Source organism: Papilio polytes, unplaced genomic scaffold (assembly GCF_000836215.1).
Source record: "Papilio polytes unplaced genomic scaffold, Ppol_1.0 DF824303.1, whole genome shotgun sequence".
NCBI classification, from domain to species: Eukaryota; Metazoa; Arthropoda; class Insecta; order Lepidoptera; family Papilionidae; genus Papilio; species Papilio polytes.
In genome coordinates, this window is record NW_013524901.1 from 1,535,002 (window position 1) to 1,554,067 (window position 19,066).

At 34.2% G+C, this 19,066-nt stretch overlaps 3 protein-coding genes across 3 annotated transcripts in view; 1 reads left to right on the forward strand and 2 right to left on the reverse strand.

Annotated features, from left to right (window-relative positions):
* Positions 1–3,079, reverse strand: part of LOC106102008 (pre-rRNA-processing protein TSR1 homolog) — a 6,677-nt gene extending 3,598 nt beyond the window's left edge. The window contains exons 1-6 of the mRNA XM_013281404.1: positions 2,895–3,079; positions 2,545–2,815; positions 1,130–2,369; positions 788–1,054; positions 611–700; positions 424–531 (exon numbers count right to left, since the gene is read on the reverse strand). Coding sequence (XP_013136858.1) covers positions 424–531; positions 611–700; positions 788–1,054; positions 1,130–2,369; positions 2,545–2,815; positions 2,895–2,991 — 2,073 coding nt within the window. The 5' untranslated portion in view covers positions 2,992–3,079. The remainder of the gene's footprint in view (positions 1–423; positions 532–610; positions 701–787; positions 1,055–1,129; positions 2,370–2,544; positions 2,816–2,894) is intronic.
* Positions 3,080–3,490: 411 nt separating this feature from the next.
* On the forward strand, positions 3,491–9,004 carry LOC106101909 (protein transport protein Sec61 subunit alpha). Its single transcript, XM_013281275.1, has 10 exons — positions 3,491–3,654; positions 3,794–3,861; positions 4,086–4,151; positions 4,584–4,794; positions 5,504–5,665; positions 5,887–5,982; positions 6,490–6,656; positions 7,013–7,153; positions 7,738–7,986; positions 8,325–9,004. Exons 1-10 carry the CDS (start codon positions 3,648–3,650, stop codon positions 8,586–8,588), a joined length of 1,431 nt encoding a protein of 476 aa, XP_013136729.1. The 5' UTR covers positions 3,491–3,647; the 3' UTR covers positions 8,589–9,004.
* Positions 9,005–9,760: 756 nt separating this feature from the next.
* LOC106101582 (serine-rich adhesin for platelets) lies at positions 9,761–17,109 on the reverse strand. Its single transcript, XM_013280866.1, has 5 exons — positions 16,745–17,109; positions 16,532–16,619; positions 14,903–16,359; positions 12,706–12,796; positions 9,761–12,241 (listed from the first exon to the last, which is right to left on the reverse strand). The coding sequence occupies exons 1-5, from the start codon at positions 16,942–16,944 to the stop codon at positions 11,834–11,836; spliced, it is 2,244 nt and encodes a 747-aa protein (XP_013136320.1). The 5' UTR covers positions 16,945–17,109; the 3' UTR covers positions 9,761–11,833.
* Between the last annotated feature and the right edge of the window lie 1,957 nt (positions 17,110–19,066).

The window sequence follows — 19,066 nt, forward strand, 5'->3', positions numbered from 1 at the left end:
TAGTAAATTTTAAGATTATTCCAAATATTACCATTTCAAATAATTTTAACTTTAACGGTAACCGGCGATATGGTGCAACTCACCCTAAGTTATATTCACTTTTTTACAAATTGCAATTTTTACACTTTAAACCAACTTGTTTTGTTAGACATTGTGGCTTTGAATGTGTTAAAATCAAAGGTATTGGTATGGAGAAAAGCGGTACTACGCTGGAGCATCGGCGCAACACTAGATTATTAGCATATACGTCACATCCCTATCTGACATCTGTCAATGTCATTCAGGCACATTAGAATTAGCGCGCCATTCTGGCACGGGAGTTAGTGGTCTGAGTGTAGAAATTACACTTACAATTATGTTACTAATAAGTATAAAAAAAATATATACTAATAAGTATATATTTTTTTTACATTTTAAACATACCTTAAATGGATGACCAGATAGAATGATTCTCTTGATGATAAGCCTGTCTGGATTGCAAGAAAGTAAAACTCCAGACGCTATAAGCTGAAGTTTCGTGTTCTTTTTCTCCTGTGAATTTACATATTAAATTAAACAATAAATAAGATAAACACGAATAAATAAAGATAATAGTCAAAACTCCACATACCTTAAAGCATAGAACTGATGATGGACTGAATTGAATTGGAGCAAAGAAAGTAGCTACACATGTTGATGCTGGTTGGAAAAACCTTTCATACTGAAATTTAAGAATTTATTTTTAATCATAACCTTATTTAAGCATAAAAAATATTAATTACTAATGAACTGTAGAGCAATAACAAACCTTATGTTTACTTCCGTTTGTATGTTGACTGAAAACTGGATTAACAATAAATCTTCTATATCCCACTTGGAAAATAAGTCGTTCTTTACTCTTGATGGGCTCATCACTGGCGCCAGTACGCTTTAGTACCACATTCATCACAGACATCTTGTGCTCGTGAGGAAGTAGACCAAATACAGCCAATGGAGCATTACCATTAGATGTATTGAAAGCATTCCATAAATCTTTACGAACACCTACCACATGTATCGTTATGTAAGAACCATACTAAAACAAAGAATATAAAGCTAGATTAGTATTAAATCTTACTAATATTATTATGTGAAGAAAAGAAAATCTTACCATACTGACAAGACTGTCTTCCAATTCTTTAAACACACGCTTTCTAGTGCGTTCATAATTCTGAAATTGAAATATACGAGCATAATCTTCTGGCAAATTCTCTTTGCAATCCCAAGTGGAAGTCCGGAAAGATTCCAGTCCTCTGTACCTCATGAATCGTTCCCTAGCAGGAACATCCTGTGGTGTGTCCACTTCATCCGGAAACTGTCTTTCCTCTTTAGCAGCTGCCAATTTTTGTAACATTTCATGTTCCTCCAATGCATCTATAGTTCCATCATATTTCTCATCAGTCGGTCCAAACTCAGATTCAGTAACAGACTGAAAATCGTTCTCTTCTTTATTGTCTTCTTTATCAGAGTTCTCTTCCTCACATGACATAAATTCCTCATCTTCATCACCATCATCACTATTTCCCGTTGATTCATCTTCAGGGTCAGACTCTACAATCCAAGCCGCTTGGTAATCAGACCAACCTTTAGGAACCTTTTTTACTTTCTTCACTGTGTCAATATTAGCTTGTTCTATTTCTTCTTCTGTGGGCCAAGTCTGTTCTGCGTCCATTGGGTCTGGAATATTTTCTGATGCTAAGCTCTCCTGTTTTGTGGGATCAACTCTTTGCAGGATTGTTCTAGTCATTTCAGCTTCCATAGTTTCAGATTTAGTATTTTCTTTACCTAAGTTCAAAGGATGAGGGTCATCAAGGCCTTCTATTAGTGACATTTGAAAGTCACCTAACCCTGTTATATGGATTAAACCATTAACATTTAATGGCATTCCTCGTAAATATCCTGTTACCTTAAGGGTACCTAAATCTCCTTCTGAATCTGGTACATATTCCACTTCTTCAGCCAACATGTAAGGTCTTTTTTCTCTGTGGTGTATGATTTTACGCTTTTGGTTACCAATTTTACGTAAAACATTAAGTCCATCGGAACTTTTATCTAGCTGTAATACTTTTTCTTCTGGTAACCATTTAGAAATAAGTTTTTGAACATTTTGTTTTTCAGATGTTCGTTTCTTAGGATGTACTCCTTCAATATCCATTGCGACTACAATTGGTGTTGGTATACCTTGAGCCATAGTTAAAGCAAGTGCCTTCTCCCCCCACTCATCAACAGGTTCATCAAGAGTGGAACTAACAAATAGCACTGTATCGGCAACTTTTAGCGCATCAAGTAAACTAAATTCATTCTCAATCTCAGGGCATATAAAGGAGAAACGCTGTTTAAAGTTTGGCAAGCTAAAAATAGATGAACTGGGTATTAAATATTCCATTTAAAAAACAAACACATCTTAAATAATATGGCAATGCTTAAACTCTTAATTCCATTAAAATGTCTATGATTTGTAAGCAGACAAAACACGACAGTTGTTAAGATATGTACAGTTTTAAGTATCAAAGAAAAATAAATTACCTAATGTGCAATATTCCATTTTCTGATGTACTAGCCACAGCTGTTTCCGAACATGTTTTCAAAATAACCAGAGCAGATTGTACATCAAGCTGTGCGTTAAGAGGCACAACGCAAACCAGGAAAGGCGGCGTACGAGTACCACCAATGGCACGTTTCTTGGCCAGAACTTCTTCCCGATCTCGTTTACGTATTTGCATCGCCTGATTGCGACGGTCTTGTTTACTCAACGCATGACGATTTCGACGAAAAATCGCATCGACACTTATTTTACCTAATAGGAAATAACTTACATTAGCCTCTCTTTGCAAGATAACTGATATTGGAGTACGTTTATAAAGTATTTTTCTAACCTTTAACAGCGGCAGAAATACTGCGTTTTGATCTGTGACGTGATTTGTGAACTTTATTGCTCTGTTTTAAGTTTCCAGCGCGATGAGCCTGCTGCATTTTTGCTTATCAATAGTACTTTCTGTTAAAAAAGAAATTCAATTATTTACAAATACACATGGAACAACCATGCCCGACAGTTTTTTTTTTTGACAGTGACATTGACATACAACATAAGAAAATTGACATTTATAGCCTTGTATGAAAATGGGAAAATTTTAAAAATCTGCAAGAAAATTCACATACAATTAATGTTTGAAAGATTTTGAAAACATAACAATGCTTATCGCCAAACATATACAAAATGATTTGAATTGCAACGTCGAGTTTAAAATAAATCAATACTTAAAACAATTGAAATAAACCTGAACTACTTTATCCTTTATTGTTAGTTTTAAAGCAATGATTTTAAAATTTGTTATAATATGTGATTTAGTTAACTACAAATACGTAATAAATTAAAATAAGTAAAAAAATCTTAATGAAAGTGTATTAATTAATTTAAAATAGGGTAATGTATTACAACGCCAACATCACAGGTCACGTGACGTGACGTTGTGGACGTGTCATTTGTGGACAGCTCGCTGGCGGCGTTGCGCAGGTTCACTTTAGTAAAAGTCGAGTTGGAGTCTTATTATTGAACAAATGTTGAATGGTTTCATCCGAATTCATCAGTAATTATTTTAGTTAGGATAGTTAAAATACAGTAAAACAAAATGGGAAGTGAGTATCGTTGTAATATTGCTTAAAAATAGTGAATATCGTATAGACACGTATTGCTTCTTTTTGTGTGAATAATTTTCTGAATTGTACTTTGTGTGTTAAAAGGTGTAAAATAACTTAAGATTTCTCGTCTTTACAGTCAAATTCCTGGAAGTTATAAAGCCATTCTGCAGTATATTACCGGAAATAGCAAAACCCGAGAGAAAGGTAAGCCCATCCTGGTTTTCATTCAAAATCAGTCTTTACGTCTTAGATTTCCTTTACGAAGCTTTTAAAATAAGAAATTGAGTAGTTTCACGGAATTTTCGAAATGTATTTCGATTAACAAAAAGTGAAAGTGTTTTAGGTTATGCCTTGATTTGGGGTACGTAACTGTAAAGCAATTTGCTAGCGTCACATCAAACATTAATCATTAACTTTTCCTTTTTCAGATCCAATTTCGAGAAAAAGTATTATGGACAGCAATCACATTATTTATTTTCTTAGTATGCTGCCAGGTAAGTCTAACATTCTATGTTCTCTAACATATAAATGATGTTTTATCACTAATTAACTACTAATTACATGTACTTACCATATGTTTTGCTATGAATATATGACTAAAATATATATTTGAGTAAAACTTTGACATACATATGCTACCTTAGACATAAATGGCTTTACATAGAAAAGTTCAATGGAATTTTTAAATGTTTCGAAAGATTTATAAGAATATGTCAAATATCATCTAAATGTAACAATCAAGATTAGTTTTATCTGTAAAACTTCCAACGTACCAAGTACCACAAACCGTCAAAGTACAACAAAACTTCACAATGGACTATAAATAAATAGTACATGATATTAAAATCTTGACAGATTTTAATACATTTAATTTCAAAAAATTCTTGTTGTAAATCAGCATAATGTAACAAACACTGTACTTTCAGATTCCATTATTCGGTATAATGTCTTCGGACAGCGCAGACCCCTTCTACTGGATCCGTGTGATCCTTGCTTCAAACAGAGGAACGCTTATGGAACTCGGTATCTCTCCCATCGTAACGTCAGGTCTCATCATGCAACTGTTAGCTGGTGCAAAGATTATTGAAGTTGGTGACACTCCGAAAGACAGAGCGTTATTCAACGGAGCACAGAAACGTAAGAATCTTTATGTAATTATTTAACATTTGTATCAAAATGTACAACATAACAAGATGTAGAAACTAATTCTTAGTCTATTGTTATTACACATAAATAAACAGAAAATTTATGCACACTAAATGCCACTTTACATAAACCAAAACCATTAGAAAGTTTTCAAATTCATACTTTTATTTTCAACATATGTAAACTGTAAAAAAAAATCCAAGAAACATTTTATATTGTGGATTTCAAAATGTTGCAACATTTTCAAAGGTGATAAGAATATTTTCCAATCTTGTAAAAAATCTAACATAATCAACTGTAAAACTAAAATTTCTTAATATTATATGTAATTTTTTTGTCAGTTATTATACAAAAGCAATTATTTATTTCAAAGGCAAATTGCCAATCTCTCTTAGTACTTTCAAATCTGGCGTTATACCAAATTCTTAACATAAATCTATTAATATTTATATCTATCGTAAACATTGTCAGTCATCAAATTTTAAAATTAACAACCTATTACTGTTTGAATGCAATAACTACGAAGGATTTTTATATACAAGGATAGTTTACAAGTTTGTTAGAGTTTGCCACCTAAATAATTCAACAGATCTTGATTAAGGCATAGATGTAGAGTCATAGTCTAGAAGAACACTTAGGCTACTTATCTTTTTCATTCCGTGATATATATTTGTTTATTCACAATTTGATATATTTCCAGTGTTTGGTATGGTGATCACAGTAGGACAGGCTATTGTGTACGTAATGACAGGCATGTACGGTGAGCCGAGCGAGATTGGTGCTGGTGTATGTCTGCTCATTATTATACAGCTGTTTGTTGCTGGACTCATTGTGTTATTACTCGATGAACTTCTACAGAAAGGTACAGTATTTTACTAACTACAGATTTTTTTTATATTTAATCCGTTTACAGTATAGATGTAGAAAGTGAAAGGACAAATTCTGTTTATTCATTTTGTTTCCCAAGTTTTGAGTATTTTAAAACAATGTTTGTTGGAGTTTGTGCTAATAATTTCAGAGTTTTTTAATAAGACCCAAGTGATTTTAGTAGTTATTTGTAATGTGACAATTTATTATTTACAGGATATGGTCTGGGATCTGGTATTTCTCTGTTCATTGCCACAAATATCTGTGAGACGATTGTATGGAAGGCCTTCTCACCTGCCACAGTTAACACCGGTATGTATTATATCCATACTATTCAATTTTAATGTACTTTTACAGCTTTCTTTTGTTCTTAAGTTCAACTTTATACCAGAATTATTTGTAAGGCTGGTAAAGTTTACATTTCTTTTTTATATTACTAAATGCTTGATTTGGTTTTCCCTTTCCAAACTTCATAAAGGGGGGGGGGATGGGAAAGGGAGTTGAATTTGGCAGAGAAGGGAACAAATAAAAAGGGAAAGTATTCACTTTCTCCTTGCCCTGATGTTTATAAACACCGAATCTGCAAAGGCTGTCTTTGAGTCATTTTGCTATTTATAGCGAATTTGGCTTTTGTAATTTACTCTAGAAAAGATGAATTTCCAAAATAATCCATTAGGTTGACTACTTGTTGAAAGTTACAATGTTCTCAGGGGTGTTTCCCATTGGTTTGGTAGATTGTACGGACTCAATCAACCCAATGGGAAAATCCCCATCGGGTAACACCCATCATCAGTTAGTAATTATGTGTGTGTGATGTAGGCAGAGGCACAGAATTCGAGGGCGCGGTGATCGCGCTGTTCCACTTACTGGCGACACGTCCGGACAAGGTGCGCGCGCTGCGGGAAGCCTTCTACCGCCAGAACCTGCCTAACCTCATGAACTTGCTCGCTACAGTGCTCGTATTTGCTATCGTCATATACTTCCAGGTATTTATATCGTTACCTTACTATATGTCTCCTCTAAGGTTAATTTGAATTAATATTCTACCACTCGGTTACAAAAATTATTTATCCATATAAAAAATAATATCTATATAAACTACCTATGTATTTTACATAGGTAGTATAAGTAAGTAACGCTTACTGCCAATAAAGGATTAATGTGTGTGGTATTGTCTTGTTTTAAAGTAGTTTTATGTGAAATGACATATATTTCCTGTCAGAAATTAATAGCAATTTTGTTTAATCGTAAAATTTGTTTGGAACATTCTTTGTTGATTGTTGTTTATAAGTCTATATTGTTTGTTTTCTTCCTGTGTTGTAAAAACGCGTTGTGTGCGCAGGGCTTCCGCGTGGACCTGCCGATCAAGTCAGCGCGGTACCGCGGCCAGTACTCCTCCTACCCCATCAAGCTGTTCTACACCTCCAATATCCCCATCATCCTGCAGTCCGCGCTCGTCTCTAACCTCTACGTCATCTCGCAGGTAATACCTTTTTTCATGTTTTTTTTTTTAATATAGTTAGTACATTCTTTGGAGAAACACAAGTTAGACTATGTTCTATATTTATGACAAATATAATCGAAATTCATTTAGTGATTCTGGAGTTACTCTCTGACATTTTTATATAACGACTAGCTGTTGCTTGCGACTTCGTTCGCGTCAAATTAAAGAATATTAATACCCGTCACACCTTTCTAACAGTGAACGAATTTGTAAAATCGGCTCAGTAGTTTTTGAGGTATTTCAATACAATATAGGCTATATAAATATAAAGACAATTTCCACTTTGGATACAATATTTTGAAAATCCTTTGTCATTTTGTTGCATCTATGATACTAATATTATAAATGCGAAAGTTTGGATGGATGGATGTTTGTTGGAGTTTGTAGCCTAAACGGCTGAACGGATTTCCATGAAATTTGGCATATACGTAGAGGATAATCTGGAAGAACACTTAGGCTACTCAATTTTATTTTTTTTTAAATCCACGCGGACGGCGTCGCTGGCGAAAGCTAGTTAAAATATAAAATCGGAATGTATAAAGAGTGTAGTACCGTGTGTGCAGATGCTGGCGGTGAAGTTCAGCGGCAACTTCCTGGTGAACCTGCTGGGCGTGTGGGCGGACGTGGGCGGCGGCGGGCCGGCGCGCGCCTACCCGGTGGGCGGCCTCTGCTACTACTTCAGCCCGCCCGAGTCGCTGGCGCACATCGCGCACGACCCGCTGCACGCGCTGCTCTACGTGCTCTTCATGCTCGGCTCCTGCGCCTTCTTCTCCAAGACCTGGATCGACGTCTCCGGCTCCTCCGCCAAAGATGTCAGTCTCACTTCGGCTTCCTAAAGCTCCACTACCCTCTTGTATACTTACCACCGATTACAATCTGATACTAATTTGTAATTTAAACGTGGCCTTATCAATGCTTGATATTTTAGTATTAACTGTTAGCTGTTAGAATTTTCTTGCGACTTTTAATTTTAATTTTACACTGAAATTAGTATTTATCAAGTTAATATAAAAGGCATAAAATAATATGTAAATCACATTGTTGATGTGTACGTAGGCACCATTTATGATTTTTTTGTTTTTAAAATTTCGCTATGCATATATGATCTGACATTTTAAAATTAATCAAGCATATAACAATTGTCCACCAGGTGGCAAAGCAGCTGAAGGAGCAGCAGATGGTGATGCGCGGCCACCGCGACAACTCCATGATCCACGAGCTGAACCGCTACATCCCCACCGCGGCGGCGTTCGGAGGTCTCTGCATCGGCGCGCTCTCCGTGCTCGCCGACTTCCTCGGCGCCATCGGCTCCGGCACCGGCATCCTGCTCGCCGTCACCATCATCTACCAGTACTTCGAGATCTTCGTCAAGGAGCAGGCGGAGATGGGCGGCATGAGCACACTACTCTTCTAAGACTACGTGGAGTCTGACAGATCACGTCATACGTCAACTATCAACAGTCATTTAGAAAAACGAGGAATGTCTCTTTCTTTCCTTTTAAAAAGTAGACAACCTTTGTTGTCAACCTTGATGTCTGAGAATCGCTTCGCTATTTCAGCGATTTAATAGCCACTTTTTTAGTTTAGTGGTTGCAAATCAATTAGTGTTGTTTTCTCAAATTAAATCAACACTAAGGGATTAATGATCACTAAGTGTTGGTACATATCTTGTGTCGTATCTGTCAACTTTACTTGTAATACAATTTTGTGGCGGGGAGTGTTGTGACGACAGGTGACGTCACAGCACTCCCCGCGACTCCGTGCGTGAAGCGTGTTTGGGTTATGTGCTATTTATATGAGAACTTTATATAATAAAATAATTTACGAGAAGTACAGACTTTTTTTACGTGAACCCAAAACGGACTGATAACTTCAAATATCAATCAATAGCAAAAAGTCCGGTAAATGACAACTTTTTTTTTTATTTAAAATCTAGTAATTCAATTGATTTTTAGTATTTGATATACTAAAATCGAAGAATATATGTTCAATGTTTTTCAAATAATTGCATGTTAAAACCATGAACATAAAGATAAAATTTAGCTATAAAATAAAATTAGTTTAGATAAGTGTTGTGCGTTCTATTTCAGGTATTCCTGGCCTATTAACTTAAGGTTTCATCCAAATCATAATAGTTCCGTAAAATATCACTATTCACATGGTTTTAAAAGTGGCGACAATGAAAACCCACTGTTAAACATGACATACTAATTTAATTGTCTTTTTAAGGTTAATATACTCTCTTGTTGTACTAATCTCAAATGTGATAGATTTAGTTTGCGCCGTACACATCTTGTTAATTAAATTTGATTTAAATAAATTGTCTTTTATTTATAACATCTTACTCATATTATAAATGCGAAAGTTTGGATGTATGGATGTTTGTTAGAGTTTGTAGCCTAAACTACTGAACAGATTTCGATGAAATTTGGTATAGATGTGGAGGATAGTCTGGAAGAACACTGATTATTAATTTTTGTTATTTTTTAATACCACGGAGCGGTCCCCGTCGCGGGCGAAAGCTAGTATCAAATAAATGAAATTTAACTATAAACATTTGTAAAAATAGGTAAAAGAAATAAAACGTTGTTTTTATATTATAACTTTATTCTCCTCACTATACATGCAAATACAAGGACAAAAAAAAAACATTTTTTCCCCGTTTCCCTTAGTAATCTGTTAGCATAGATATTTATTCGGCCCTTATAACAAAAATGTTTCATGTCTAATGGTAACAAAGATATTTACAATAAACAATAGTTATCGGCCAAAGTTTCGAATTATCTAAATCAAATTAAGTTTAAGATATGAGCCAAATTGGTAAGAGATCTAATACGAACAAAAATGCCACAGACCAAAGAATGGATAGACATGGCACAACACAATTAATTTCAAAACATCGATAGGCACTTCTTGCACGTCTGTAGACTGTGCTGTTTATTGCTACGCTACACCGAAATACTACCAGCTTGTTATTTGGTCCCTTACCAAAATGGAATATAAGAGTAATGCAAATGAATTTTAAATTATACTTAGGAAGACATTGCATTCAAATATATAAGCAATCTAACAAACCTCGATATAATATTTATTATATATCTTTCGAGTTGGCAGTAATTTGCATCAAGGAAGGTTAAATATGAAGGCTTCAGCATATTTTAAACATCTTTTTGACTTTACTTTTATATTTATAAAAATAGCTCATTTTTATTGTTTCTGATAAGCAAGAAATCGTCAACTCTAAACTTTTATAATTCTATTTCATATCACTATTTACAGATAAATTTATATGTAAGCTAAATCAATTACATAGAAACAAATCATTTATTTTTAATTAAATGTAGATTTTACTTTGAATATATGGAAAACATTCTATTATTTGTCTATTAATTTTGAAGAGTTGGTAACTATTAAGAAATTGAAAGAAAACCTTAGAATGCTTACAATCAAAAATGTATGTATGGAGGAACTTTGATTCGATCACGTGTCAATCTCGAAGCCAAATAGAGCCATTTTATTAGGCACAGGCCGTTATATCGTCAATATTTCTAATTCGATTAGTACATAAATCATATAAAATATTATTCAAGACTTCCACCCCCTTGAAATTTATATAGACTATATACTTTTTTCGTGTCTACCCGCAAATACACATCGAAATGATACTTTATATAAATCATGGTGTCAACCTATCTATCAAAACAATAAAAGACTTGATAAATCGTGTAAAGTTAGGAAAACATTTATTTTAAATAACAAATTCAAAAAAAAAGAAAAGAAGAAAAAAACAAGACAAAATAACTAAGAATAACAGTGCCAATTAATTGCTAATAAACACAAGGCAAATGGTCAAATTGCAAACCAGTTTTATAATCTATAATACACTATTTTATCTGTCAATTTTGTACAACTTTAGAAAGTGAATCCGATAACAGGAATAAGAATATTGAAGGTACATAGATAAAAAAAATTGACTGAATATAATTAAATATAATCTAAAAAATAACAACAAAAGTCAGCCACACCGCAACCGACATCAGATGACCGACTGCGTTACAATTAAACTAATATCTACGGATTTCGCTAATATATTTTTATTTGTACATGCAGACAAGTGCTGCTAGATGTCTCTGCCGAACTCAACACAAGCTGTCATACATAGATATATAATCTATAGATAATCTAGAGCAAAAAAGGCGATAAAACAATCTCCGGAGGCCTCTTGTTCGAGTAAATTCAGTGTTATTTACACTAAAAAAAGACATTTCTAAACTCAATTCTCGATTAGATGTCAAATTTTAAACACTCCATTTATAGGTTATATATCTATGAGTCGTAATTTAGAATAGAATAGAATATTCACGAACATTCAGTGCAGAATGTCCGTCACACGCGACGCCAAGTCGTTATACTAAATTATAATGGTAAAAATATCCATAGAACATACCACGCGTCTATACTAACGGTAACTTTTAGGCTGAAGTTAGAATTGTATTAGTATATTTTATGTTCTAAATGTCAGGTTCGCAGGTGAATTTAGTGTTGCATGTAAAGTATGTTATGATGTTATGATTTAGTTCGAAGCAAAACAAGGGTGACTATAATTTAGAGTGTACGGGGGACGGTGTAGATGACGTCGCATGGTGTAGGGGGTGCGAGTTAGGCGAGGGTCTCGATCTCGTCGGGCACGGGGGGTGCAGGGGGTGCGGGGGGCGCGGCGTCGGGCGACCCCAGCGCCTTAGGGGGCGCGCCCGCGTACGGCGAGGTCTTAAGCTTCCTCGCTTCACGGCGCTGCTTCTTCTGCTGCATCACCAGCCGCAGCTGCTCCAGTTTACACTTAGTCTTTGAGTTTTCTATAGCGAGAGCGTTCGCGGTGTCACACTTCTTGCACGGCTGTCCGGGCGAGGCGGCGCATGCGGGGCACGCGGGGCACGCGGGGTCACGCCGGGGGCACCGGCACGCCTGGGGGCACGCGCACGGCTTGCCCGCGTGCCCCTCGCACTCGCCCAGCGAGCACGCGCCGCTCTCCTCAGACACGCCAGCGGAACATATGTGCTTTGTTTCCTTCTGAAATATCATTTTACAAATTTTATTTTACAGTACCTTTCTAGTACACTATTGTAATTCTTCATATTTGAAATAAATTTCAAGCATATCTTAATAAAGCGTAATAACTACTTATCATATCTAATAGGAAGTAAGATTGAAACTAAAAAGTCATTATCACAAACAATTCTTAAATTTATAACATTTTCAGTCCTTTATAATAGTATCATAGACAGAAATCAAGATATAACTGTAATACTAAAACAATTTGGCAGAATATTTGTATCAAAGAATAAACATTTACATTTGAATAGAGTTTGGAGAAGTCAGAATTTACATAACAGCGGGCAGACACTGACAATCCAAAGTTTAAATAGCTATAAAGCACAAATTATGAGATCATTCATTTCAAAGTAGTTTATCAGTGAAATATGAACAATTTAATCTATAATATTTGAACAATATAAAGGAAATATATAAAATACCTGCGCAAGAGTGGATATTGGCGGCGAAGCGCACAGCAAATCGTTCAGTATATGAATAATAGTTGATATATCTCTCTTCGGACGACCATATCTGAAAACCAAATGTAACCTGTTAACCCAAAAAATTCAAATACACACATAAATTCAACATTGATTTATATTCTGCAGGTTAAAAAACATCAAAGATAATGAAAACAGTCAAAATATATTTTAAACCTATACTAATATTATAAAGAGGAAAGATTTGTATTTTTGGATATTTGTATGTATTGAAATATCTCTAAAACTACAGAGCCAACTACAAAATTTCAAATTTCAAAATCGTTTTACCATTAAAAAGCTATGTTTCCACTTAGTAAGTTGTAGTTGAAATTAAAAATAAAAAAAAATCAGTCCATTATTTTTATTATTTTTAATTCCACGCAAAGTTGCCAGCCACAGCTAGTGACCTATATTTGAACTTCAAATTCATCAAACAATTTAATACAAATCAGTTTGTATATATATCCTTATTTATTAACTACTTTGGGCATGTTCTGTAAAATAGAATACAACTAGCTATTGCTTGCGACGTCATCCACATGGAAATAAAAAAAAAGTAATAAACATAGCCAAGGTTACTATGTAATATAAATCCTCCCCTTTATAACATGAATGTAATTAAATAAGTTTTTGTTCTAGAAAACTCTAAAACAAACAAAATTAATACATCAAACTAACATGTGTAATATCTATATAAGAGTAGCTAAAAACCTATGCATCTAAAATGTTAACTAGGTTATACACATAGTGGGTTTTCCACTAAAAGCTGTACAAACACAATTATAATAGCTTGTTATTCGAAATTACTCACTATGCACATCTCGTAAATATAACAGGACAGATTTCACACATACAAATGTTTTGTAATACTACTCAGAGTTTTATGGTTACTACCAACCCTTAGTATAGCTTTAGTTAAATGAAAACAACCACTTAACTGTTAACCACTCTGAGTATAGAACATTCAGAATAGGGGGGAATCGTGATTCTTTTACCATCTCATATAGTTTTTTATAAGCATACTTTATACTAATATTATAAATGTAAAAGTTTAGATGGATAGATGGATGTTTCTTAGAGTTTAGGCTACAAACTGCTGAACGGATCTCAATGAAATATGGCATACATGTAGAGGATAGTCTGGAAGAACACATAGGCTACTTGGTTTTGTTTTTAATACCACGCGGACGGAGTCGCGGGCGAAGAGTTAACTATAATTTAGTAATAATAACTAAGTCAATACAAATTACTATAGTATATAGGTATGATAGATATATTTTATTACAGACTGGACAATTTGTTCCTGATGATATAAGATGTATAGCTTTTATATCTTGTTTTGTAAAAATATGTAATTATAGAGATTTTAAAAAGAAATATAAAAGGCATTACATAATTTCCGGCATATGGTATGTTAGTAACAAGATGAACTTGCAAATGTCACAAAAAGTGACTTTTCAGCAGAAAAACCTTTATATTTATGTCAATGTAAGAAAAATTACTAATTAATATTTTAACATGTACATACATGCGTAATACATACGTAAGCATTTTTATAATGTGACCTTTAACAAAGACTTAAGAAGTAAGATTGATTATTATTTCTATCCAAATGATTCATATTTTAAACTAGGCATCATATTAATAAGTTAATAAGTTAATTAGGCATCATAACTTATTTAATACACTTAGTTTATGAAAAAAATAAATTGGATTGAAAGATATATGCTCTAATGCCCTTTAAAATCTACAAATTACAGTATTAAAATCAATATAACCAATAAAAGAAACTTTCTCTATAGAGGCCTATTTTTGCAATGAATATGTAAATATGTTTGCTGCATCATGATTATTGTGTAATTGCTATCTTGACATATTGTTTGCATATGAAAATTTTCATGAAATCAAAATTCATTTGCACTATTGTGTAAGTTTGAAGAATTTTATTTATACAACATTTATTACATTAATTGCATTACCTTGTATAGAATAGTTGCTTAGAAAAACTTTTTTTATAACATCTATTAAGAATTTATACATTCCCAATAAATTTGTTTAATGACATCACTGGAGAATGTTCCACTAAATATTTTGTTCAACATGTTTTATGTAAATGTTTTGTAAATGTAAACTAAAGATAATACAAATAGCTTACCTATCTTGCAAAGCAGGGTTCAGTGTTCCAGAGAATGTTCCTGAATATATTCCTTTGCCATGATGTTTCATTGACTCAATTACAGCACCGGGACCTATCTTGGAGCGTACCGTTTCCTCCGCCATTCTGAGATCAAGTTTATTTGTCAAAACCTCTTTTGATAACCTTTTAAGTTTCTGTGTTAAATTCTTTGAGGCCTCTATAAGAGCTTTTGTATCAACTGGTGGAGTTGGAGAGACTCTTTGTGCCTTTTTGGGTGCATCAGGAGCTTTGAAAGAGGCTTTTGATGTAGATGGTACAGCATTATCCTCAGCAATAGCAGTACTTAAAGGTACAGGTTTCTTAACACTGCCTACATAAGGCTCAGTTCTTGAGGTAGATGGTTGCGGTTGAGTTTCTTGTCGCATTTGCATTCTTTTTTTGTGCTTATTAACAACAGATTGCATAAATGCCTTCTGTTTATTCTGTCCAATGGGACGTTTAAACTTTGAAGTTTTATGTAGAAGATATTGGAACCGTTTGTTTTTTAAAGGCTCATTTAAACTTTGGAAGGAGGGTAAAGACCCATTCGGAGACTCTTGACTTCCATGACTGGTTGTAGCCAGATTTGAAATCTCTCTGTCCATCATAGATTCATCTTGTTCCTCAAACAAGCCTTTGTCTATTGCACTGTTGAATAAATTCTCCATTGGATATTCATCTATGGTGCTTTCAGCTAGAAATGAACTTTGGTCTGTGAAATTGTCACTGTCATCGCTGAGTGAGCTCTCTGGTGTGATGGATGCGGTAGAGGAGTATGTTTTGTCACACGCAGCACTCGTGGAAGGAGTCACATCATTAGGTTTATTATTTGATAAAAGATCTATTAAACTACTTTTAACTGAATTTGTAATAGTTGTTTCTCTACTCTCAGAGACTGATGCATCCATTGGACTAGATACTAAATTAGAAAGAGACTTAATAGGTGATTGTTCATTCTCTAAAGATGTATCTGATAGATCTGACATTGAACAATTGGAAGCATCAACATCTTTTTTATCTGTTTCAGTTTTATTTGCATATTTTTCTTCAGCCATTGTACGATACAACTGGAATGCATTTTGTAGCATTTCCAATTCATGTTTCTGTAACATTGGTGATGTTGATGCATCTTTGACTTTAATGCCCTCTGATGAATCCTCATTCTTTGAAGACTTCTGCGAGGTGCTTTGTGAACTTGAAGATTCTGAATGGTCACATTTTGTACTTGTAGAACTGGATGCTTTAGCGGGTGTGGATGTCCTTAGTGATTTGCCACCTGAAGAGTTTAGTGTGGACAACTGAAGCTGTATAAGCATCATGTGATCACCAAGTCTCATTGTCAGGTTTAGTGGTGATTTACCACTTAAAAAGTCATTTACTTGTGTGTCATTAAGTGATTCTAAAGCTTGCATCACAGAGTTTTCAGGCCTCTGACTCTGTGAACAATCAAAAACCACGATAAAGATATCCCACATTTGCATACATCAATAGTATAATGTGTTTTAGTGAATTATGGTGATGAATAATGAATTGTGGTGAAGTGATTGTTGTGAAACACGTGATTGAGGTGTATGAGATCGATGTGTCGACACAAGGTGACGTGCTCACCAGCAGGCCCGTCTCCACGCTGGGCAGCAGTATGACGCGCGAGCCGTCCAACAAGCCATTCTCGTCCAAAGTGCCGTCCTGGAGTTGTCTGCCAACACAGTACAACTTATCAACAACAGTCAAAGGACGCGGATGCGTCATCGTATCGACGCAACTTATTTCCGTGATACCTATGTTTAACAATAGAAGTTTGGCGTCCGACGCTACACTTACCTTTCGCGATGCAGAAGACATATTCGGTCCTTTGACACTTTTAGCTTCTTGGAGACCAACTTTTTAAGGTGCTCCACTGTATTTTTACCGTTCAAGCTAACGGAGAAATTACCACCAGTTGTAGTCTGTATATTTAGCGTGATGTCTGTTGAATGGGGCGAGCCACACCCGTACACTTCTGTTCCAGTTGCACGTTCCATATTTTGCACATATATTACACTAAAATTTTCGTATATTAATATAACAACGACACACAACTTATCTAAGATTACACAGCTACTTTATTGCAGTATAGAAATAACAGGGTCACACGCTAGACCCCCAGATTTGATGTGGCCGTCGGTGTGACCAATCTCTATCGCCGATGTCCCGTTATTTTTTTTTCTTTAACAGCTGATGCGAAGCGATGCTCTTTGTGTGCTCCGTTATTTGAACGTAATTAATTATTTTAGGTGTGTTCCTTATTGGTACAAAGCCCGTCATTCGTATATGTTGATAGTTATAGTAAAATAAAGGGTTTCATATATTTTTTAATGGAATATTTGCTAAAATAGAATCAAATTAATTCTCGTATTTCGAGAACTTTGTATAAATTTTACGTATAACGGGCTGCAAACGTCATTCGCATTTGACGTCATATGACGCTTACACCTCGTTGGGCGTGGGAAATTTAAAATTTTAATCGAATGTCATGTAAAGTGATAGGTAGGTATAAAAATTCCGTTCTGGTATTAACAATGGCGGATATATGTTTTATTATGATTTCAGGGCGTGGCAACGAAAGCCTGCTATAGTTTTTAATATAATGAAAACAACGAATATATCAACTATGCTTTACATAGACATTTACGTAAATCATGATGTTTTTCTCTTCATGATAAAACTAATGTGTAAAACTCAAAGTTAGGTACTTATAGAAAACTATTATTAGTAGTAATACAAAATTATGTAACCCTGGAATTCTACAACTGTAGAATACATAATGTCGTCGTCCCTTTCTCTAAGATTTAAAATAACAGAAACAGCAATATTTTAATGCAAAATCACTGAAATCGAAGCCCACGGTAACGCCTTTGTATTAAACTTGTGGCTAATTATTTATTATTATTTGTACTATGATTTTACGCGTTTTTCATTCTCTTCAATTAGGATTATTCATGGATAAATAAATAAAAATCATGTTAAATTTAAACCATAATTGATATAATGATAAAAAGTTTCACAATACGAATCACACGATATCCTCAACCTCTTATAACCCAGCACCTTTTCTTTAAAACAAAACAGCTATCACAGCGATTTTCACGTATTACATAATTCATTTGTAACATTCATAAATTACATAAAACAATTTTCATACAAGGACATTTAATTCATCAACTTTACATACTGGTACATATAAATGTCAACAAAATAAACAGATCGAATACAAATTGTACAAAATTCACAAAGATAATTATTACATTTTAACTGTATTAATTTGTTATTTATTTTTGTACTAACTTTATTAATTTTAATTATGATTTTATACTATGTTAAAATAAGACTTACATATATTCATTTATGTATTTTTTGAGAAATGGTACATAATGTAACAATTCAATAACATATAAACTATTCAAGAAGCCTTCATAATTTAATTATGAAGTTTTTTTTATAATATAAGGTGGCAAACGAGCAAGCGGCCACCTGAATCCACCGCGCTGCACATGCACATGCAGATGCATTGCCTACCCTTAATTGACGGAGGAAGAGACCCTTAAAAAGACATTTTCCCATCTTAGTCGTCTTCTCCACCGTCAAATTCACTTTTCCTTCCCATCCCTTCCTCTTAAGAAAAGGGTGCAAAGGGAAAGGGACTAAAATTAGGCCTTTGGCACCACACTCATCAGACGAAACGCGGAATTTCTTCCACTTCACGCCTGTTTTCTGTGTGGTAGTCGATTACGCGTGCCGGCCTATTCGTGCGAAGATGTTAAAGCGGGCTCTACCACTGTTACCAACAAAGTTATCAACTATTATGGTAAAGTTATCACATACGATCAGGAAAATAAAATCCCATATTGCGAAAAAATATAGAACTAATTTCGCGCACATTATTACAAAGTGTGTAGAAGTACCCTTAGGTTAGGATTTATATATTCTTGGTTAGACTATAAATCATTTAAAAACAAAGTATTCTTTTGTGGTTAAACCACTTGTAAGAAATAGTTATTTATTGACTATTATAACGCAAGTAAATTTGTGAATTTAACAATCTTGTATTATTAAATATAAAAATATGATGAATTCAGCAAAGAATTAAAGTTTTTTGGTGAAATT

Bases quoted from the DNA above. Each gene is read 5' to 3' on its own strand.
- LOC106101582 (XM_013280866.1), bottom strand. From the start codon at position 16,944: ATGGAACGTGCAACTGGAACAGAAGTGTACGGGTGTGGCTCGCCCCAT. The intron at 12,797-14,902 runs GTAAGCTATTTG...TTTGGTTTTCAG, and splicing joins AACCCTGCTTTGCAAGATAG to ATATGGTCGTCCGAAGAGAG. The intron at 12,242-12,705 runs GTATTTTATATA...ATGATATTTCAG, and splicing joins CAATATCCACTCTTGCGCAG to AAGGAAACAAAGCACATATG.
- LOC106101909 (XM_013281275.1), top strand. The intron at 5,666-5,886 runs GTACAGTATTTT...TATTATTTACAG, and splicing joins CGATGAACTTCTACAGAAAG to GATATGGTCTGGGATCTGGT. The intron at 5,983-6,489 runs GTATGTATTATA...TGTGTGATGTAG, and splicing joins ACCTGCCACAGTTAACACCG to GCAGAGGCACAGAATTCGAG.